This window comes from Nomascus leucogenys, chromosome 12 (genome assembly GCF_006542625.1).
Source record: "Nomascus leucogenys isolate Asia chromosome 12, Asia_NLE_v1, whole genome shotgun sequence".
NCBI classification, from domain to species: domain Eukaryota; kingdom Metazoa; phylum Chordata; class Mammalia; order Primates; family Hylobatidae; genus Nomascus; species Nomascus leucogenys.
In genome coordinates this window covers 2,808,824-2,832,214 of record NC_044392.1, presented here as the reverse complement: position 1 = coordinate 2,832,214, position 23,391 = coordinate 2,808,824, and the positions used below count along the sequence as shown (strand labels likewise).

The 23,391-nt window shown below is 46.6% G+C and overlaps 1 protein-coding gene across 13 annotated transcripts in view; it reads left to right on the top strand.

Annotated features, from left to right (window-relative positions):
• The window catches only part of CSMD2 (CUB and Sushi multiple domains 2), a 675,146-nt gene that overhangs the window by 496,323 nt on the left and 155,432 nt on the right, over positions 1–23,391 (top strand). For all 13 annotated transcript variants that reach the window (XM_030823365.1, XM_030823367.1, XM_030823372.1 and 10 more), the window contains 4 exons: positions 591–793; positions 5,537–5,728; positions 11,204–11,342; positions 16,803–16,990. In XM_030823365.1, coding sequence (XP_030679225.1) covers positions 591–793; positions 5,537–5,728; positions 11,204–11,342; positions 16,803–16,990 — 722 coding nt within the window. The remainder of the gene's footprint in view (positions 1–590; positions 794–5,536; positions 5,729–11,203; positions 11,343–16,802; positions 16,991–23,391) is intronic.

Below are 23,391 nucleotides of genomic sequence, written 5' to 3'. Positions count from 1 at the left end.
GAATTCTGCTCTGGGAAACCAAGGTATGAGGTCACCCCTACCTGCACCATGGCTGGGCCAGCTTCTCAGAGACTCCACAGTTCCCCCTGCCCTCTAGCCCCAATTATATATATATTTATATATGTATATATATAAATATATATATATATATATTTTTATATGTATATATATAAATATATATATATATATATTTTACTGATATCCTTTGTCCAAGCAAGATCCTGCCTTCTCAGTATTCCCCTTCCAACCTAGAATGGTAACAATATGGGCTCAGGGAGAGGTCTGCAGGCTATGTAAGGTTGAGGAGAAGGATGCAGTCTGACAATGGCAACATGGAGCTCATAATAAGAAAAGGATGCACAAAAGCTACACCTCGAACTCTTGTGTCCATTGCTGGAGGCCCCAGGGAGGAGCTGGCCTAGTGAAATGAGGATGCTGCCAGATGCTGCCTTCTCTCCCCTGCTGGGCTTCGGAGGTTTAGGGCTTTGTAGGTTTAGGGCCAGGCTTCGTAGGTTTAGGACCTTCTGACCAGAAGCCCCTGGAAAGAAGGGGTTGAGCCCAGATGACCACTGCCTCTTCTCTCCGTGCAGGCTACACTTCCTGGTGTTTGACACAGAGGAGGTTCACGACGTGCTGCGCATCTGGGATGGGCCTGTGGAGAGTGGGGTTCTGCTGAAGGAGCTGAGTGGCCCAGCCCTGCCCAAGGACCTGCACAGCACCTTCAACTCGGTCGTCCTGCAGTTCAGCACTGACTTCTTCACCAGCAAGCAGGGCTTTGCCATTCAATTCTCAGGTCTGTGCGTGCCCTCTGCCAGCTCCACTCCACGTGTCCTGACACATGGCACCCACCTCCCTCTGGCCCTCACTTTCCTTCATCCCTCAGTCCATGTAAAGATAGTTCTTGAGCATCTGCTATGTGCCTGGTACATGGTTAGCACCTATTCAAATGTCTGTGCTGAGCTCACTCTGGTAGGGAAGGCAGGTGGGTTAATAGACACATACGAATTGGTAAGCATCTGGATGGAGACATATGGGTTATAATGGTCACCTTGGAGCGTCAAGGAAGGTGTTCCAGAAAAGATGATGTCCAAGCTCAGACCCAAAGGACAAGTAGAAGTTACCCAGGAAAAGAAAGTTTTTCAAGGAGCAAGTAGTCATCTATGACAAGGAAAGGTGCCACTGAAATGGACTTTGGAGGACTTGTGCACCCCTATTAGATGGAAAAGAGAGAAAAGGGCATCCTAGGTGCAAAGAACACAGAACAAGTGTAGATGCAGGAATGTGGGTTCTGGAAGTGGAGGGCTACCCCATGTGGCTGAGGCACAGGGAGCAAGGAGGGATGTGGGAGGTATAAGTAGACGGTGGCTTGGGGCATGGTTATGAATGAGCTGATGGGACATGCTGCACGCTCGGGTTCTTAGTTGAGTGCAGATCTCGGCAAAGACTGGAAGTCAACATGAGTCATCTAAATTTAATTAATTAGGCACTGCAATAGCCAATTATGGAGGAGCATGACAAAGAGCTACCCAAAATGGCCAATGCTCAAACATCCAAATCCCAGTATGAGATAATTTATATGATTGGTCCTGCCTCTCCCTGGAATGCATCATCTCATCTCCTCTGAAGTGCCTCTTCCATCATTCCTCTCCCTGAACAAGTGACTCTGCCTCGTGTTTATTATACAGCAGCTGTCTTCATTACCATCTCCTTACTCCACTGCGTGTGTGGTGGGAGGGAGGGGGGAGTTTCCATGGTGATTCCAGAGCAATTTCTTGTGGCACCTGTGTGGTGGCTTTGCCCCCGAGCTCTTTCCCAGTTGGTGTATCAGCTAAGGGTGGCTGGGGTGTATCCCTGGCACCACTGAGATTGTTATAGAGTTGCAAATCCTGCTTCTAGCTCTTTTCTGCTACGTCTGTCATCTCCGTGGAAATGAGCATTTAGCAGCGTGGGGAGCAGATGAGCATCTCCAGGATCACACTGCTTTATACTTATTAATTTGTCCATTTAACACTCATGCATGCTTCCAGTCTAACATTTGCCGTCTATTCCTAAGAGTTCCATGAAATACTAATTGATATTGCAAGAAAAAAGAAGTTTGCATGATCAAATGATGCTAGGGAGGTGCTCAGGCTGATGCAGACCTAAGGAAACGATCGGCAATGTGGGGCCTCTGAAAACGTTTGCTATGCTAATGCACTTACATTCAAAAGATGTCTGGTAGGTCACAATTTCCAAACATATTCCATCATGGATGACTTTTTTCAAGGCCATCTCAAGAGACTAACGTTTCATGGAACCAACTTGGGAAATTGCTGGAATAAGCAATGGAAGGATCTCCCAGCAGTAAGGAGGGTAGAATGCTAAAGAGATGGCTCAATCCACTCTCTGGGGAAAGGAGTATTATGAATAATTAAAGCCAGACATATTTTCTCCAACTGCGCCCAAGCTGATGGGTACGGCTTAAAAAAAAAAAAAAAAGCCCATAATTGTACTGACAAATTCCCCCACAGATTTGCATTATCTGACCTCGACTGCATACTCAGTGTAGCCACGCGGGACAGAGTCCCTGCGTGCTCTCCTATGCTGTATGCAGGCTGCTTTATCATGCATTGCCCAGCTCATGGAAGTCCTATTCGTCCTTCAAGGTTCATCTCAGATGCCACTGCCTCCTAATTTCCCCACTCAGAGTAAAACTGCTATAGCCCACGGCACTCCGGCACTTTACTTCTATTTATTCGGCACATTGTCAATACCAGGCATTCTGTCTCGTCTTGAAGCTGGGCACCTACTTGACATCCCACTAAAAGCTCTTAGAAGACAGGGTCATACCATGCCTCCCGACTCTCTCATAGTGTATGTATGCAGCAGGTGCTCACTCACTACTTAGTGAGCAAATGGTCACATGAAGATATGAACACATGAATGGATGGTTTTCTCTAACAGAAGGTTTTCCTTGGGCAAGCTGCCCTTAGCATTGCTTAGGCAGAGTAGCATGGTCAAAGCTACCTAGCCTGAGCTCCAGAAAGGTCATGACAGCTTGGCCCAATGTTATGGGCATAACCAAGGTTTGGGAAAGGTCACCTTCCCTGTTGCTGTCATCATTTAGCAAATACCAGGACTACTCTAGGGAAGAGAGAACGGCTCACCCCATGTTAACTTTATAGTGTGTATTTGACAGGGGATTGTACAGAAATGCCAGAGACGATTAGTGCAGGCTTGGCTTTATTAAGTAAACATGACTGTGTAACATCTAACATCCTGTCTGTACCACGTGGATCCAGCCTTTCCCCGGGTGCTTTGCCAAGCAGCTCCAATTCAGGAGCATTAAAGAGAGAAAGTGAGAACAAAAAAGAAGGTGAGCGGGAAGCATAATCACAGCCATCTATTGAGTGGCTGCCACACTAAGCTCTCCACTACATCAGCTCTTACGATTTTCACAAAACCCTTACGGTATAGGCACCGTTACTACTCCATGTTGCAGACGTGGGCTCTGAGGCTTCTCATACAAGGTCATCTAGTTAATAGCAAAAGCCGTGTGTCTGAGTCTTAAACCTAAGCTGTTAATCATTGTACTCTATTGCCTCCCATATAAATAATCCTTCCAAATATGGCCAGAACAATGAGCTATTTTCTTCTAGGGGAATATTTACATGTGTACAGTGCACTATAAAGCTAGAGATGAAAGCTAAGTCTGATTTTAACTGGGAAGGAAAAAGATTGATGCATATTTGACTTTATAAATGAGTTCAGTAGCTGTCAGATGTTGATATGTAAACAAGTGAGTGTGCCTGTGTTCCAGTAAAACTTTATTTACAAAAATAGGCATAGGCCCAGATATGGCTGTGGGCCGTAATTTGCTGTATGCTTCCTTAGGTGTTATTGAGTAGAAGGCATCAGATCGTGTAACTCAGGACTCGTATACAATCCTAGAGGTTATAATTAGTGACATCAGTGTATACAGTTGCCCTAGGCTGCCACTTCTCAAACTTTTCCGCTGATGTCCTCCTGATAGCAGAAGAGAATGGGTGTGTATCCCCAGGAGGTCTGGTGGCTATAGCAAGCACAAAATATCTTTAAGGCTTCACATTTTTGCTTAAAAACTAATGTGAATTTTACCTTGTAATCCAGACTAAATTATTTTGTTTTAGTATAAAAGTAGTTTTTCCTTAAATTGTTGAGAAAACTGACATTCCAATCAAATCAGTATTATTTATCCTGTAGTTTCAAGAACCTCCTTGCCCTAGAGTCTGCTGAGCACAGGCTATGAGGGATGACATAGCTGGGGACTGGGACCGGGCCCTGCTGTCAGCTCTGGGCCGTGGAGGCAGCCAGGGTTGTTCCAGCTCTTGAGATTCCTTTCTCTGGACTAACTCTTGCACCTGTTCCTCTGGTGCGTTTTCTCATGCTGCATTTGTTCATTCATTCACCCACTCATTCTTCTATTTATGTATTCCTTCCATCTAGCATTCATTCAGCATTCGCTTATAAAACACCTGCTCTATGTTAAACTAGGTTAGGTACTAGACACGAAGATCTCCCAAATTCCTGAGTATTTTGAATTTTTAATATATTTATCAGCTATTTTTGAACTCTTCTCTGCCCACTTGCTACAAATATCTGACTTTTCTTCAAATATGGTTTCAGTCTGATGGGTCCTTGGTTGTCTGCCATTGCAAGAGAGAACATGATCTTGACCTAACTTCGGTAGCTCCCGGTAACCTCACAACCGCTGCTTAGCATTTAGGCAGGCCAACTCGCAAAGTCCTTTGCAAACCCTTCCAATTGAATACATGGAGTTTATTTGTTTGTTTGTTTGTTTTAGAGACGAGCTGTTACTCTGTCACCTACACTCGAGTTCAGTGACACGATCATGGCTCACTGCAGCCTTAACCTCCTGGGCTTAAAGGATCCTCCCACCTCAGCCTCCAGAGTAGCTAGGATAACAGGCAACTACCACCACACCCAGCTAATCTTTTTTATTTTTTTGTAGAGTCAGGGTCTTGCTGTGTTGCTCAGGCTGGTCTCGAGCTCCTGACCTCAAGTGACCTTCCTGCCTTGACCTCCCAAAGTGCTGGAATTACAGGCGTGAGCCACCATACCTGGCAACATGGAGTTTAGACTTGATTATCTTGTCACTTCCTCCTTCTGATCATGTTAGTTACATTATACAAAATTGCAATGCTTTGTTTATGTAACAATGCTTGTATTCTTAAGCTGAATTCACTTCTATAGTACAATCATGCTTAACTCATAGCATCTCATGACAGGCAGATGACAGTAATGGTGAAGGTACTGGAAGAATGGTAGTGGTGATATCAGTGAGAGTGACAAGTGTGATCACAATTGGTGGTGGAGGCAGTGATAGTAATGGGAGTGAGAATAGTGGCACTGTGGCTACAGCCGATGATGATGATGGGGAGGTTCTGGTGGTTGTGGCAATGCACGGATGATGGCAGTCTGAGGGTGATGAGCTGGGAGCCTCCTCAGTGGCAGACACCCAGAAAACCTTACCCTCTCTTCTATTTCCTCGCCCCAGTGTCCACAGCAACGTCCTGCAATGACCCTGGGATCCCGCAGAATGGGAGCCGGAGTGGTGACAGTTGGGAAGCCGGCGACTCCACAGTGTTCCAGTGTGACCCTGGCTACGCGCTGCAGGGAAGTGCAGAGATCAGCTGTGTGAAGATCGAGAACAGGTTCTTCTGGCAGCCCAGCCCGCCGACATGCATCGGTACAAAGCAGCTGCAGGGTGCACTCTGCCCTTGGGGCTCACAGTTGTGTGCTCCAGAACCTTCCATGCACAGCAGCTGCATCTTGGGCCTGAGGCCAAGAGAATTGAAACAGACAAAAGTTGCAGAAAACCCATTGTTTACCCTGCTTTGCATGCATAAGTCCCCACACGCACTCACTCATGTTCACACTCTACACGCACAGCACTGCAAACTCCTCACTTGCTAAAATTGTCCCAGAGATTTCCGAGTCAGACAGGTCTGTTTCTTTCTCTCTGGCCCAGGCTGTACAGGTCAGAAGGAGGACAATGGGTCATGTTGGGTAGTAAAGGCTAACAGGTTCCGAAATGACCCTTCTATTACCTGAAGCCATAGAAGGGCACCCACAGGCTCAGAATGTAAAGAAAAGAACCTTGCTTTTGCTGTTGTCAAGGAAATTATTGGTTACCTGCGTTTTGGTTCTTTTAGGTCTTAGAGATAGGGTCTCACTCTGTCGCTCAGACTGGACTGCAGTGGCACCATCACAACTCACTGCAGCCTTGACCTCCTGGGCTCAAGTGATACTCCTACCTCAGCCTCCCAAGTAGCTGGGCTTGCAGGCCTGTGCCACCACACCCAGCAAATTTTTGTATTTTTTTTGTTGTTGAGATGGAGTCTCACTATGTTGCCCAGGCTGATCTGGGACTCCTGGGCTCAAGTGATCCTCCTGCCTTAACCTCCCAAAATGCTGGGATTACAGATTTTGTTTCTTTAGATCTGTCCTCAGTCTTAAAACCTTCCTGTATGAGAGATGAAGACCTGAAGGACCTGAGACTTGTCTAAGGTCCCATCACTTAAAAAGGGTGGGGCCTGAAAAATCCTGCCTCTAGCTACTTGAGACTGAGAGGAGGAGGGAACTTGAAGGGAGGCTGGGATGGGAAAGAAAGGTAAATTGATAGAGACAAATACTCCAGGTGCCCACTTCCACATGGCTATTTTGCTCAGGTGAAATATTGAGTATTTATCTCCCCTGTCAATGCTGGCTGTTAGAAGAGAGCCCATGGTCACTGAGTCGTTACTGTGTCCTTGCCCCATACTGGACATTTACTGAGATAACCTCATTTAACTTTCCCAACAGTTCTCTGAAATTAGCACCGTCTCCTCATTTACACTTGAAACTGAAACTTAGACAAATTTGGATATCTTGTCCCAAATCACAGAGCTAGGATATGGCAGAGCCAAGATTTACACCCACGCCAGTCTGAATGCAAAGCCTCTCATTTTCCTACCTCCCATACCGCCTCCCCTGCCGGAGATGGGTGCAAGGGGCTTCCTGAGACAGCTCCTGCAGGAGCGTCTGCCCTGGCCGGCACCTCTCTCACGCAGGCTCAATGGGAGGCAGTATGCTGCCCGGGCCTCTGAAGACTGGCCTATGCCAGTCATGGCTCTGAGGCCTGGCCCTGAAGGTGAGACACGAAATCCTGCTCCTCAGTGGGAATTAGGAGCCTCACAGCTGTGTGGGGCAGGAGGTTGAGACCTGGGTTTCAGATCCAGCTGACTTCTTCACTACGTATTCTGCTGTGTAGGGAACAGTATGGGATACTGAAGTAGACACATCCAGATTTAGCTTCTAGCTCTGCCATTTACTACTTTGGTGACCTTGGGAAATTGCTTCAACTCTCTGAGCCTGAGTTTCCTCATCTGTGAGGGTAAATACACTTCCCTTATGGCATTGTGGGGTGAGGCCACGCCTATCCCCAATCTCAAGAAATACTAATTTCCTTCCTTTCTATCTTCCTTCCTTCCTCCTTTTCATCCTTCCCTTCTTTGGTTCCTTCTTTCCAGTCTTCAGACTCACTCCCCTTCCCTAAGCCAGAATTCCATCTGCTCAAGGGAGTTCTGTTGAGGCCCAGGAGAGAATCTGGGAAACTCTGAGGCTCCTTCCAAATGCAGCCTTCTACAAGGCTGTGATTCCTTAGATTTATTTTACAGAAAAGCAGGTCCTGAGATGAGATTGTCCCAAGTGGAGAAGGAGGATTGTGCTAAGCTGAGGAGAGCAATAAATGTGCAGTGGGCAGGGTGGAGAGGTTAATTCAGTTTTCATCACCCGTTCTTCTACACTCGGCTTTGGGGAATGTTCCTCAGGCAACAGAATAAATGCCTTTGCCTCTTCTCTCAAACGAACTGGCAATCCCAGTGACACGCTTCTGATTTCCAGCTCCCTGGGCGTTCTGCCATGAGCGGGTCTAGCTGGCCCTGATAACCCTTCATTACAGGGAGGAAGCAAAGGAAGAAAACAAATACTCATTGGATGCTATCCCCGTGATAGGCACCGGGCTAAATATTTTAGCTACATTATTGCAGCTGAAATCACTCTGTGGTGAGGTTAGAGCTCAGGATTCCACTCCCTGGCTCAGGTCTGGCTTCACCACAGCAAGCTGTGTGGCCTTAGACAAATTGCCCAACTTCCCTGTGCCTTAATTTCCTCACCAGTAAAATAGTGAAAATGATAGTACTTACCATCTAGCATTGTTCTGAGGATTAAAAAAGAAAATACTGTAAAGCCATAAGAACTGTGCCTGGCTCATAGTTAGCACTGTGTATGTTAGAAGCCGTTATCATCATTATTCTTTTACTTTCGAGATGAGGAAGTAGAGGCTCAGAGGGGTGGACAGCCGGCCCAAACTCACACAGCCAATGAGTGGCATTGTCAGAATTTGGGCTCAGGATTGTATGACTTCCAAATCAATGCCCTTTCCACAACTCTCGCCCTCAGTCCAACCTGCCCACTTCTTGGCTGTCTAGAAGGATCTGCAGCTTGCACCCACTCCCATCTGGGCAACTATGGTTTAGTAAGCTCAGTAGGACCCCTCAACTAACCCTGAGCAGTGGGAGCCTTCCTGCTGGCGAGGCAGCCCAGGGATCCAAGCAAGGCCTCGGGGCACAACTGGCAGCAGCCAGTGAAGCCTATGCTGGGGTTCTGAGTAGGAAGCACATGCCCGATGCCATGGAAACATCCAGAAGAGATCTGTGTCCAGACAGCAGCCTAGAACCCAGAGACGCTGATAGTACTTTGGGGGTTGGTGGGAGAGTAACAGGGGCAGTTTCAGAAACAGAGACTCACCCCATCTGTGGCAAACTTAAGGGAAGAAGCCCCTGAGCTGGCAGAGGGACGTGGAGGCTGGGAACCAGAATGGAGGCCTCGTTGTGCCCCCTTGGGAAGATCTCCCCAGAGTTGGGACTTCTGATATGACACTGGCTTTCCACTCTCACTGGCCACATCAGACTCTGTTTCTAGGCTGGTCTGGGCAAGGCCACGCTCCATGGACTGGACATTGCAGTCTGGCTTTGTTAAGCTCAAGGGTCTAGCCTGATTGTACCAGCCTCTGGTTGGCCCCACTTATCTAGCCCTCTGCTCCTGAAGGATTCAGTGGTGGAGACACAAGTGAGACATAAGCAGACCCAACTTAAGGCACCATCCTCGCTCAGAAGCTCCTGCAACAACTGTGCTCTCCCTGCTGGCCTGCGGGGAGAAACACGCCTCCTCTACTCTGGCTACTGCTACCGACTGTATGGAAGTAGAAAGGGGGAAAACAACAGACTTTGGAGCCAGTCCCGTGTGAGTTTGAGTCTCAGAGTGACTCTGGGCAAGTTACTTAGGCTTTCTGAGACTCACTTCCCTCCTTTATAAATCAGGAAGAATAATCCATTGCTCATTGAGTTGTTAATGAGACATAAATGAGATAGTGTATCTAAAATGTGATTTGTTAAGTCTGATACGTAATAGATGCCTATTTCAGTGTTTCTGATACTCAGGATGGTTCTTGGGATATATTTTCCCATGGAACAAAAAGCAGACTACTCATGACCACTCGGATTTTATGTTCAGCCACATCAGGGCTCTTATGGCCTGACCTGAAGACCTACCATTTGTTCGAGACCCTGTTAGGGATTGACCCAGCCCTTTAAGCCTCACCCTGAGTAAAAGCCACAGCCGGAGGTGGCTCCATGACACAGCTAAAGTAGCAGTGCTCAGCTCTATGACAAGCCAATGGCTGCTCCTGACTTTGGAGTCAGGTATACCCTTTTGCTCTCCCCACAATGACTCGTCTTGGATTTTCTAACCAGCCCTTAAATGGCTCTCTGTGTTCCTGTGGGCTCAGTGTTTACAACCTCTGATGGTGCCCTGTGGTTTCCAGACCAATCATACCTATAGTCTTGGCCATCCTGCTAACGACCCCACATGCTTCCCAGCTTTTACTCTATCCAGTCCTCATGCCACGGTACAGCAGCCCCAGCCATGGAGGAAGAGACCTGATCCAGGCTCTGGGGAAGCTGCCCAGAAGGTCCCTAGGTAAATAGGTTGCTGTGTCACCTGGCCACTTTCTCCCTCCCCACCTGCTTGAGAGACCTGTCATGTCAGGAGAGGGCAACCATGTAGACTGATTGGGGATTAATAATAGCTCCATACAACTGAGGTACACACATACTCTTGGACAAGGCCTTTTGGAAAGTTGGAAGCTATCTGCAGCCACGAGCAGGAGCACTGGCAGCGTAGGAGACCAGCTGCGCTTGGCAGGCTAATGTGAGCCTGTTTCCCACTCCTCCTGACATCGAGTGCACGGGAACTCACAGTCAGTACCCACAAAGCTCGCCTGGAAGCCGATGTGAGGCAGTGAAGGAAGGCCATGTACTTCATAGGTGTACAGACAGTGCCGGCTCCGTCTATCAACCGTTCACTGTCTACCAAATGCTTCAGCAGACATCTCCAATAATCTTTAAAAACCACCCCACAAAGAAGATATTGTCTCTTTTTATGATACAGGAAAGACATCGAGGGCTAGAGAGGCTAGATAAGTTCCCTAAGTTCACACAACTAGGAAGTAGCAGGGTCAGGTATTTTTTAAAATAATTCATTAGGCTGGGCACGGTGGCTCATGCCTGTAATCCCGTGACTTTGGGAGGCCGAGACGGGTGGATCACAAGGTCAGGAGATGAAGACCATCCTGGCTAATACGGTGAAACCCCGTATCTACTAAAAATACAAAAATTAGCCGGGCGTGGTGGCGGGCGCCTGTAGTCCCAGCTACTCGGGAGGCTGAGGCAGGAGAATGGTGTGAACCCGGGGGGCGGAGCTTGCAGTGAGCCGAGATCGCACCACTGCACTCCAGCCTGGGCGACAGAGAGAGACTCCGTCTCAAAAAATAATAATTTATTGAGGCGAAATGCACCTAACATAAAATTACCCGTTTTTCAATGAAAGTTCAGTGGCATCTGGTACTTTCGAAATGTTGTGCAACCACCACCACTATCTCCGAAACATTCCCACCACTCCAAAGTAGAAGTCCATCATTTCACCTTCTCCTGAGTCCCTAAGCCAGGTTCAACTTCAGCCTGTCAGCCTCAGCCCCTCCTCTCTCAACAGTGCATTAGCGACGCCCACGAAAATGAGCCCAGGGTGAAGAGGCAGCCTAACCCTCATCTTCTTCTCTCCTCAGCTCCCTGCGGGGGAGACCTGACAGGACCATCTGGAGTCATCCTGTCACCAAATTACCCAGAACCCTACCCGCCAGGCAAGGAGTGTGACTGGAAAGTGACCGTCTCGCCAGACTACGTCATCGCCCTGGTGTTTAACATGTATGTACCTTTCCCCTGGGTGGGAGACGAAGGGTTCAGAGCGGCCAGGGGTTCTGGGACCTGGGTCTCCAAGTGAGTATTCACAGGTCTGTAGCAGAGTTCTCAGCTCCAGGGAGGTGAAGAAGCCAAGAAAGAGAAACTAGCGTTTATTGAACATCTACGTGCCAAGCACCGTGCTCAGTGGTCTCATGCATATCATCACATCTAATCCTTGTAGTAATTTGTGAGGAAGCAATTATTATTTCCTCTCTACCTCTGAAGATACTGGGACCTGGAAAGGAGGCCTTTGTTGGACGCCCTTGCCCTGCCCTCTGCATTCCCAGTCTGCTTCCCCGGCCCCTTCCACCCCACTCCAGAGGTATAAATGGGCGGGCTTGGGTACCAGGCACCCCCCCCACCATCCAGCTCCTGCACTTGCTCTTCCATTCCTGCTACAGGAAAGCTCTTCAAAAGAACTGCCTCTGCCTTTCTCTACTTCGTCACCTCCCATTCACTCTCAACCCACTGGAACCTGGTTTCTGCCTCCACAGTTCTACTGGAAACTCCTCTGATAAAAGCCACCCATGAACTCCTGGTTCCAAACAAAATGGGCCTTTCCATGTTTTATCCCACTCCACCTCTTGATCACCCTTTCCATCCTTGGGCTGCTTTTTCCCTTGGTTTGTGTGAAGTTACTCTTCCCAGTTCTCCAGGCTCTTCTGTGACTTCACATGGACCTCTTGTTAACCCATCTTCCTTTGCCGGGCTTTGTCAAAACCTCCTCTTCTTCCCCTACACCCCTTTCCTGGACAAGTTCAGTCATTCCTGTGTCTCCACTCTCCTCTTATAAGTGGAAGACTCCATTCTGCCGCCCACCCTGGCTTTATTCTGAGCATCAGCCTCGCTATCCAGCTGTTGGACATCTCTGTCTGGGGCCTGCAGACACTGCGAATGAGCATGTACAAAATCAAGCATATTTTTTCTCCCCCAGAAGAGCTCTGTCTGAGCCTTGGGGCTGGCATTGACACCTGCTCTCATGGCTTCTTCCACTAGCAGCAACCAAGGCGTGCAGCCTCTACTGCCTTCACTCTCCTCATGTATTTTCCTCTTCTCCATCCTCCTAGCTCCTGTCCTGGTTTAAGTCCTATCATTTCCCATCTAAATTACTGCCCTCATCTCCTAGCTGGTTCCTCTGCCCCATCTTGCCTCCCATGCCGATCTCCCTTAGCTAGCTGTCAGAGTGATTGTGTCACTCAAAAATGCTGAAATAACCACCCTACTTTCCATTTTAACATCCTCTAATGACAGTGCTCAGCAATAAAAAAGAATGAACTACTGATACATGCAACAACGGGGATGAGTCCCAAAAATATTATGCTGAGTGAAAGAAGACAGACATAAAAAAAGTACATAATGTATGATTCAACTCCTATAAAATTGTAGGATCAGCAAAACTAATCCCTGGTGAAGAATTCTAATCAGTGTTGGCATCTGAGGGTAGTGAAGGTTGAATGGGACGGGCATTTGGAACTCTCTGGAGTGGTGGGACAGTTCTGGGTCTTGATATGCATGTGTCAAAACTGATAGAGTGGCACACCTTAGGGCTGATCATTTCACACGGTGTAAATCATACCTCAATTCAGAAACAAAGAAACAAACAAATAGATCCTTTATTTTTAAATCCTATCATGGCCCTCTATTGCTTATAAATAAAGGCCCAAACTTTGGAGTTTCATTCCAAACAATCTGGTGCCTGCCTACCTCTCCAGGCAGCCCCCGACCCCATCCTAAGCCCTAAGCTCCAGCCAGATGGAACTCCTTGCAGTTCCAGAGCCTCGTGGATTCTTTCATGCCCTTATGACTTTGCCTTCACAGCAACTTCCTGCTCCCTCCTTGTCCTATCTCTAAGGGTCTTCTCATCTCCCAAGACTCAGTTCAGGCTTGATTTCCTCCATAAATGTTTGATTTTTCATCCTCCCCAAGGAACCTTGCTTTGTGTTTCTGCTCTGCCTTGGGCTGACTTTATACATTATTTTGTTGTTGACCTATCTGTCACTTCCTACGGCAGCATCAATTTTTGAAGGCAGAAGTGGTGTCTGACACGTCCCCATGTCCTTGGCACCTTGCACAGTGCCTGGAATATCGAGGGTGCTCAAAATTTGATGATAGAAGGAAGGGAGGGACAGAAAGAAGGCAGTTAGTTAGGAAGTGGTGATGCCATCATTTGTGACCAAGATTCACTCCCTCCGAAACCCTTCGCTGGTGACTTTCAAAAGAGCAGATGTCAAGAAGCTGAATTACAGGGGCAAGAAGACCGTGTCACCCAGCCATGGTGTGGTGACCCCGCAACTGACACCAGTGTGACAGGGTGCCAGGTGGGAAGGAGGCCAGTGCGCATCTGGCTCTGTGCCCCCTGCCTCCCAGTCCCCCATCCTGTCTCTTAGCCAGCCTTATCTCCTTTGTCCTAGAGATGCATGGCCTCCTCCCCCTGCTATATATCTTAGCCAGAGGGTAGAGCAGTCATTTTACTCTGTCTCAAATAGAGTACAGTAAGTCCTCAGTGTCATGAACAGGTTCGTGGAGACTGTGACTTTAAGTAAAACAAAGTATAGCAGGTCCTCAAATGTTTCCATCAATGTCATTTCATTGTATTGTTTTGTTTGTTTTGTTTTGTTTCTGAGACAGAGTTTCATTCTGTCACCCAGGCTGGAGTACAGCGGCACAATCTTGGCTCACTGCAACATCTCCCTCCCTAGTTCAAGCAATTCTCATGCCTCAGCCTCCCAAGTAGCTGGGATTACAGGTGCATGCCACCACACCTAGCTAATTTTTGTATTTTTAGCAGAGACGGGGTTTCGCCATTTTGGCCAGGCTGGTCTCAAACTCCTGGCCTCAAGTGATCTGCCCACCTTGGCCTCCCAAAAGGCTGGGATTACAGATGTGAGCCACCGTGCCCAGCCTGTATGTTGATGAGAAACAAACAATTGGTTTTGTTATATGTCATTTCACTTAAAGTCATGGTTTCTGAGGGCCTGTGGACAATGCTGAGGACTTGCTGTATCTGAGTATCCCAGCCCATGGCTGGGCATGAGCAAATTTGCATCTGAAATCTATTCTCTGCAAGCTCATCTACTTTTCTGTTGTTTTCATCTTTGCACACTTGATTGGTATCAATTGCCTTTGTTAGATAAATACTTAAGAGTGGAATTGCTGCACCAGAGCGCAAGCATACAGGGGGGACTTCAAAAAGTTTGTGGAAAAATTGAATTTAAGATAAAAATAAAAAATATAAACTTCATTACTCAACATAAACTCCATCAAGTACCAGACACTTTTGTAAACAACTATACCAGTCATTTCGTCCATCCCTAAAGAACTGACATGTCAATGTAGTCTTTTTTACTTTATTAACTGAAGAAAAATTAGGTGCCCTTTAAAGACTTTTTTAAGATTAGGAAACAAAAAACAATAAAAAGGAGCCAAATCAGGACTGTAAAGTGGATGCCTAATGATTTCCCATTGAAACTCTTGAAAAATTACCCTTGTTTGATGAGAGAAATGATCAGGAGCATTGTTGTCGGGCAGAAGGACTCTCTCCCAAAGCTTTCCAGGCATTTTTCTGCTAAAGCTTTAGCTAACTTTCTCAAAACAAACTCCTAAGAAGCAGATGTTATCATTCTTTGGCCCTTCAGAAAATCAACCACAAAATGTCTGGAGCATCCAAAAAAAAGAAAAAAACCCATGACCTTGACCTTTGCTCCAGTTTTGCTTCGACTGTACACTTCCATTCCCTGGTAGCCATTGCTTTGATTGTGCTTTGTCTTCAGGATTGTACTGGTAAATCCATGGTCCATCTCCTGTTCTTGGGAGAAATGTTTCAGGATCTTGATCCCACATTTTTAAAATTTCCATTGAAAGCTCTGCTGTTTGTTTGTTTGTTTGTTTGTTTGTTTTGAGACAGACTCTCACTCTGTCACCCAGGCTGGAGTACAGTAGCGCAATCTCTGCTTACTGCAAGCTCCACCTCCCGGGTTCACGCCATTCTCCTGCCTCAGCCTCCTGAGTAGCTGGGACTACAGGCACCCACCACCACACCCGGCTAATTTTTTGTATTTTTAGTAGAGACGGGGTTTCACCGTGTTAGTCAGGATGGTCTTGATCTCCTGACCTCGTGATCCACCCACCTCGGCCTCCCAAAGTGCTGGGATTACAGGAGTGAGCCACCGCACCCAGCCAAAAGCTCTGCTTTTGTCTGCAGCTGGTCTAGTAGGCACAATGGTTTTGACACCCATCAAGTAGAAAGTTTGGTCAACCTTAACTTTTTAGTCAAAACTGTGTAATCTGAACCAGTTGAGATGTCTATGGTGTTGGCTCTCGTTAGTGCTATTAATCATTGGTCCTATTCAGTTAGGACACAAACAAGATTAATTTTTTTCCTCTCCAATTGATGTGGAGGTCCGCCTTGGCAGGCTTCATCTTCATTACCATCCTCTCCCTTCTTGAAACAAGTTATCCATTTGTAAACTGCTGATTTCTTTGGGGCATTGTCCCCATAAACTTTTTGTAAAGCATCAGCGATGTCACCATTCTTCTACCCAAGCTTCACCATAAATTTGATGTTTTTTCTTGCTTCAATTTTAGCAGAATTTATGTTGCTCTGATAGAGGCTTTTTTCAAGCTGATGTCTTGTCCTTCTTAATGCCTCACATTAGATCCTGTGCAGACATGTTATAACGAGTTAGTGTGAATTGATTTTGGTGCAAAAAACTTTTGAACTCCATGCATAATTTTTTCATAATAAGCATTTTCCATCATTTTCACTTGAGCCATTCCAGTGGGATAAATTACATTCATGAACTCTAATGTTCAATTTGCTCAACTAAGTTTTTAAAATGGATTTTTCCCTCATACCAGGGTCAGAATAGCTAAGGGTTAGGACATTTGTGGGTGCTAGGAGTGGGGCAATAGCAGACCCTGAGGAGAGCTGGAGCACTGTCTTGGGATGAAAGCACGAAGCTAGGGTCCTTCATGGTAACAGGCCCCTTCCTCTCTGAGAATGGCAACATAGTTGGCTCATTCTCTCAGAAAATGAGGTTCAGAACAGCACAGTATAAGGACATTAGTGTCAGGTAAGAGACCTGGGTTTTGGACCTACTTTGGTTGACAGCTTGGTGTCCAGAGTTGGCAACTCATTTTCCCTTCCGTATAAGGAGGACGTTAGGTTTTCAGCTCCAGATTTTTGGACACTGACTGGAATCTGGCTCCCCTGCCCCTGAGCCTGCCTCTTCCATCTTCACACCTGACTGAGGTCATCAGGGCCTCATCTTCTCCCTTCCCACCAGCCAGTCTTCAGGGGTTGGGTACCAGTGGGATGGTGGGCTTGCTCCCTGGGAGTCCCCATGCTTTGGTTGAGCCTAAGACCCCGGCAAAAGCCTTTATTTGACCTTAGTGGGGTGGGGGTGGGATGTTTTTGTTTCCCAGCTTTAACTTGGAGCCTGGCTATGACTTCCTCCATATCTACGACGGACGGGACTCTCTCAGCCCTCTCATAGGAAGCTTCTATGGCTCCCAGCTCCCAGGCCGCATTGAAAGCAGCAGCAACAGCCTCTTCCTCGCCTTCCGCAGTGATGCATCTGTGAGCAATGCTGGCTTCGTCATTGACTATACAGGTAAGGGCCCTGGTGCCAGAGAGTACTGAGGACAGGTCCAGCTAACATGGCAGAGGGCAAGTAGTGTAGCGTAGTGAGGAGAGCCCTGGGCTGGACCACAGCAAGCCCACGCCAACCCTAGCACTGCTGCTGCCTGCAGAAACCTGCCTTTCCTGCGGCCCCCCCTGATGGCTTAGTCTTTCACCCCTGTATTCTCCAGGGGTGGGAAAAAAGGAGACTAGCATTCTTTTTGCACCCCATCTATTTCTAACCACTACTCCTCTTCTCTTTTTCTATGAGGGTCATTCCTAACTCTACTTCAACCTTATAGCTATCAGCTGATATCCTCCTTCACTCCACTTCACTAAAGAGGATTCTGATGTGAGGCTCAATCTTCCTCTCCACCCAGAGCTTCTCACCATCCTGGGTAACTTCAACATCCCTATGGACAGCCTGTCTAATCCTAGGGTCACGGTGCTTAGACCTCTGTCCCAAGGACACTCCTTGGCCACACTCTGACACCTCGTCATAGACTGGTCACTTTCTGATACCTCCTGATCACATTTGCTCATCCTTCCAGCTCTGCTAATTAAGGCGCATCTGTGCTTAATTAAGGCAAGTTCAATAGCGTTGTGGTCGAAAGCAAGAGTCAACAATTTTTCTCTTAAAAATAGTAAATACTGTAGGTTTACCTATCACAACTACTCAGCCCTACTACTGTAGTGCTAAAGCAGCCACAGACAAAACATAAAGAAATGGGCGTGGCTGCATTCAAAGAAAAATTCACTTACAAAAACAGGCTGTCCCTGCCCAGTTAAGAGCTCTGACTGTCAAATTAATTGGATTGAAAGTTCACGTTTATGACTTAACATTTGCGTGACCTTGGATAAAGCATTGAACCTCTTGAAGCCTCCATTTCTTCCTTTATAAAACGAGGGTAGGAAAATTCCTGCTTCATAGTAATGTAAAGATCAGTGAGTCCATGCAAGAAAGTCCTTGGTACAGTGCCTGGCACATATCATGCATTCTGTAATGTTCAAGTATTAGCAGTAGTAAGAGGAGTTCCAGGCTCTCGAGCACTCCACTGTCTTCTACTCTATTATCTCTTTTTGACCTTTTAGTCTTCCCTAATTATCCCACATCCCATTATCTAAATCCCAGCTCCCTTCCTTGCTTGATTTGTGAGCTTAGCAAGTATTATCTCCTGGAACATCATCTACAAATTGTTGCTAGTAATAATTATGTTGCAGGAGGTTAAGATTAAAAGATATTTTATACATGCATATTTATACGTATAATGCTCCATATGTACTAAACACTCTACAGATGCTCTGGGAATGATAGATTTTGTTATTGTTACTATAACCCAGGTTCACCCAGGCCTCATCAGCCTGAGCATACAAATGGGGTCACATTACCAGTTAAAATTAAAAATTTTCTGGCTCATGTTCCCCACTTGCATAACATAGGACCTCAGATACCTTTTAAAGTGTCCCCTAATTAAATATTTCTGGCCACCCCTGGGAATATCTCACATGAGCTCACACATAACACTAATTAGAACAATGGCAAACTTAGTGTTTGCCCACTGCCAGCACCATCCTAAGTGCTCTATAGCCATCAACTCATTGAACTCCTCATAGTTCTCGATTATCTCCTGTTTGTCAGGTACAGTTCTAGAAGACTGGTGTGCAAAATGGAGAATGTTTTACTTGTAGCCTTCTTGCCTCACGGGGCTGGCCTAGGGAATGGATATTCTGCCATCCTTTCTTCCTCCAGGCACCTGCCATTTGGTAAACCTCCTGGGCCCAAACCCTCTTCCACACACTGATATCAGCACAGTCAGACACTTTGGAATTCTAACAGAAGCCACAACTTAGACCCAGTCTGGGACCTCCATTGCTCCCACCACCACCATCCCCACTGCCATATCATCACCATTTCTTATTATTCATCTCTTCCTTCATATTCTCATCAGTACCCTCAATTGCCCTGCCCGCTAGTCCTCCAAGTGCATACACCTTGCAAAACTGTACCCTTTGTTGAACCCACACCCACACGGCTGAGGACACCCAGACAAAGCTGCACAAACATGATACTTAGAGTCACTACAAGTGATGTCCTTTCCCCCAGCCAAGCCTTAGCAACCACCAGAGCTGCCTCTGACTTGACCCAGCTGAGTTCTTCTTGGCAGAGATTCCAAAATTCACCCCAAATGTCACCCTGTCAGCCTCATTTTTTATAAGATGATTTCATTTCAGCTTCCCTGGATACAGTAAGCTGCTGGGTAGAAACCCCTTCAGCTTCCTCTCCAGTCACCTTGTTCATGGCTACCTGCCTGTGGCCATCTCTCCCCCAGGTCTTCTCCAAGGAAATTCATGGTCTGAGAGCCATACTTTCAAATCCTCTTTCCCAGTGAAGTTCTTTCCACTTTTGCCTATTGACCCAAGGTGGTATCTAGAGGGGTCTTTAGGTCTAAACAATAACCCAGGGAATAAGACCTCCCCAGCTGCCATCTGAGCCAGCCAAGCAGCAAATTACTGGAGAGAGGGGAGAAGAGAGGCACAGCCTGCAGACGCATCCCCCATCACCCTATTAGGATCTGTAGTGCAAGTACCAAGATAAAGATAACTATGTGTGTTTGAGGGATGGGGGGCGCCTGTTGGAAGCCTCAAGCATCCTTCATTAGTTTGTTCGTTCGTTCCTTCCTTCCTTCCTTCCTTTCTTCCCAGACTACACACCTCCTAATATTAGTCACTCTCTACTATCTCCCTGGGCCTCTGGTCTAGTAGCCCATTTGGTGGAACCCAGGGACCCCTGACTTACCCTCTGGTCTGCTTCTGCCTTTGCCAGGATCCCTGGATTCCTGGAATGGGTCTACTTTGCTATCAGGTCCCATGGCTTTGAGGATATTCTCCCATGTACAGTATCTTTCTTTATAGCGTAGGCTCCATCACTTAGCAACTGTATGGCCTGGAACAAGTTGCCTAACTCCTCTGAGCATTGCTTCCATGCTCATCCATGAAAAAGGGACAGTGACACTAAACGAAGGAGTTGTTGTGAGGGTTAGCACATAGGCACAGCATCAAGCAGAGTGCCCAGTGCCAATATGTACTTGACATGTACTTTGATCCACCCACTTTCATCCCACCTCCTTTTTCCTATGTCACTGGTATTGCATTTGCCGTGCCTTTGTTTGGAAGGGAGAATGGGGCTAACCCAGGGGAACACAGTACGTGTTCTTTTCTGTTTACTGAAGATATAAAGTGTGAGCATAATGTTTTGCACATGTAATAAGTGTGGGATATTTATAACATGAATATTTGTGATAGACGTATGTGTCCCATATGCTTTGCCAGCCCGTGGCAAAGAACTTAGACATTCCACACCCTGTAAGTCTGGAGAGAACCATAGTTGGAGAGGCAGCCCACCGAGGACCTCCACAGGGAGGCAGGGCTGGGTCCTCAGGAAAAGCAGAATTGGCCTCTGCATCCAGGAGGCATCTGTGTCCATGTCTTTTAGAGAGATCCAGGGCTCTGTTAAAGCTGAGAGTATGGGTATCCTGGGAGCTGTGGCTTCAGGGGTCTTGCTTAGGGAGGTGAAAGGGGCCTATGAGAGCCCCACATAGAGAGATGTTGCTGGACTCAGTTGGGCTTAGCACAGGGGAAATTACTCTCTGAGATTAACCCTTCCTCTGACCCAAGGCAGAGAGACCAGGAGCCTTTCTCCACACACAGTTTCCCAAGTGAGAAGCAGAAACAGTTTGGTAGAATCTTAGGAAATATCAAAAAACCACTCAGAGCAACTTAAGCAAACAAAGGGGTAACTTATTATAAAAACACAAGAAACAGAAACCCACTCAAAACAATCTGACACAAAAAGGAGACATGATTATAAGAAAACAACTAACAACCTAAGTAACTTAAGCTAAAAGGTTTCTATATTTTAACAATACAGATAACAACAACTCTGACACAAAAAAGCAAAATATTTTTAGAATACAAGAGCCCAAGGGCAGAAAGCATAAACTCCCAAAGGACGGGAATCAGGATGGCAGAGGTACAGACTGAGACCATCTTCCACACTCCAGGATCGTTCTCTCTCCTCCCTGCCTCCTTCTGAGCACTTGCTACGTTCTCCCCTCCCTGCAGATCAATTTTCCTTGCTTTTCCGTTATCCTGGGATAAATGTGGCTGTCTCACTCTTGACTTTTGTTTGTTTGTTTGTTTGTTGTTTTCTTCTTTTCTTTTTTTTTTTTTTTGAGACAGAGTGTCACTCTGTCACCCAGGCTGGAGTGCAGTGGTGCAATCTCAGCTCACTGCAGCCTCCACCTCCTAGGTTCAAGTGATTCGTCTGCCTTAGCCTCCTGAGTAGCTGGGATTACAGGCGTGCATTGCCACACCCAGCTAGTTTTTGTATTTTTAGTAGAGATGGGGTTTCGCCATGTTGGCCAAGCTGGTTTTGAACTCCTGACCTCCAGTGATCCACCCACCTTGGCCTCCTAAAGTGCTGGGAATACAGGTGTGAGCCACCGGGCCCAGATCAGTCTTGGCTTTGAATCACTTCCCAGTTTATATTCTAGTTTCAGATCCCAAAGGATCATCTGAGGGACCAGGCTTAATTCAAGTATCCACTGAGCAGCATCATGGGATTAGGCTTTTGCAGAAGGGGCAAGAGCAGATCAGGCATTTTTATTTATTTATTCATTCAGTAAATACGAATTGAGCAGCTACCATGTGCCAGATCTTCTTACAGGGGCTGAGAACAGACCAGGAAACCAAAGTCTCTGCCTCCGTGGAGTTCACGTCCTCATGACAACTAGACTGACGGACCCTTCTGTAGATGAGATGTTGGAAGCCCACCTGGTTCTAAGGCAAAGAGGGGTGGGTTTTTAGATGTCTCTGTTCAGTTGCTTCTGAAGGGTGACTGTAGTGTCTTAGTCATCTCTGGGCAGACTTTCTAGGAGATGATTCTGAATGCAGTCATGTCATCTGTGGATTTCTATTAGACCATTGATCAGAGGCACTTCTGTTCTGAATTCATCCTCCTGGGTGGCTTTACCCTTTGCTAAAAGGACACAGAGAACAGCAGGGTTCCTGTGTTTTGGATACAGTTACTAAAATGGAGTCACAGGGAGGTTTATGTCTTTCTCCAGGCCACGGATATCAACAGAACCAGTGGGGTGGAAGGACCTTTATTCTCATATACCAGCATGTGTGGCAGCCTTTTCCTAGGCAGGAACCTGCTGAAACATCCACGCACATGCGAGACATATTCATTCATTCAACAAATGCTTGATGACTCCTACTTCATGCCATGCCCTTTGCTGGGTGTTGAGAATACAGCAGGGAGCAAAGTAATCATGGTGCCTACCCTAATGTAACTTACAGGTGAGTGAGGGAAACAGCAAGAAGTAAGAAGCATAAGAAGTTAGGGAAGAAAACAACAGGCTCCTCTGAGAAGGAAATCAGAAGGGTCATTGTGAAGGCCTCTCTGAGCAGGAGCCATTTAGACAGAGCCCTAAAGGTTAAGTAGAAGCCCTCTGTGCCAGAGTGGGGGCGAGGGGTGTTTCAGAGGGAAGAGTTTGAAGTGTGTGTTAGAGAATCTGAAAGAACAAAGGAAAGACCAAAGTGAATCGATTTTTAATGGAAGGTCCTAAAAAGCATGTATTTTCTCTTTCAAGCCCTTGGAAGTAACACTGTGGGCCTGGAAGCTATGGCCACACCTGCTACCACCCCTATTCCCACCACCTGCTGCTGTTATGGGTCATTCTTCTTAAATGCAAATTAGAACTATCTTCCATTCTGCCTCCTTTTAAAGGAATGCATGTTTGTTGGAAAAATTCAAACAATATATAAGCATATAAGATATACTCTTAAAGACTTAGCATGCCCCCAAATGCCATCATCCCGTGCAATACCATTATTAACAGCTTGGTATCTCATTTCGGATACTTTCTATAAATATAAAGTAATGTAAAGTCTGCACCAGGAGTTGGCAAACTTTCTCTGGAAAGGGCCAGAGAGTATTTTTACTCCAGATGGTCTCCTTTGCCACTGCTCAGCTCTGCTTCGTAATGCTAAAGGCAGCCACAGACAATATGTAAACAAATGGCTGTGTTCCAGTAAAACTTTATTTACAAAACCAGGCAGCCACCGACCTGTGGGCTGTAGTTTGCTGATCCCTGTTCTATATGAATGAGACTGCACCATATGTACTCATCTGTAATCTGATTTTTTCGTATGTAAGCCCAAGAATAGATCTTGGACTCTTTCCCATATCAGTATTCAAAGAATAGTGCTATTCTTTGAAAAGGCTGCTAGTGTTTCAGTAGATGGCCCTAATCCACCCTTTGCAACCAGTTCCTTACTGGTTGAATGTTTGGGTTGTTTTCAGATTTTTGCAGTTACAGGTTTGGAAGT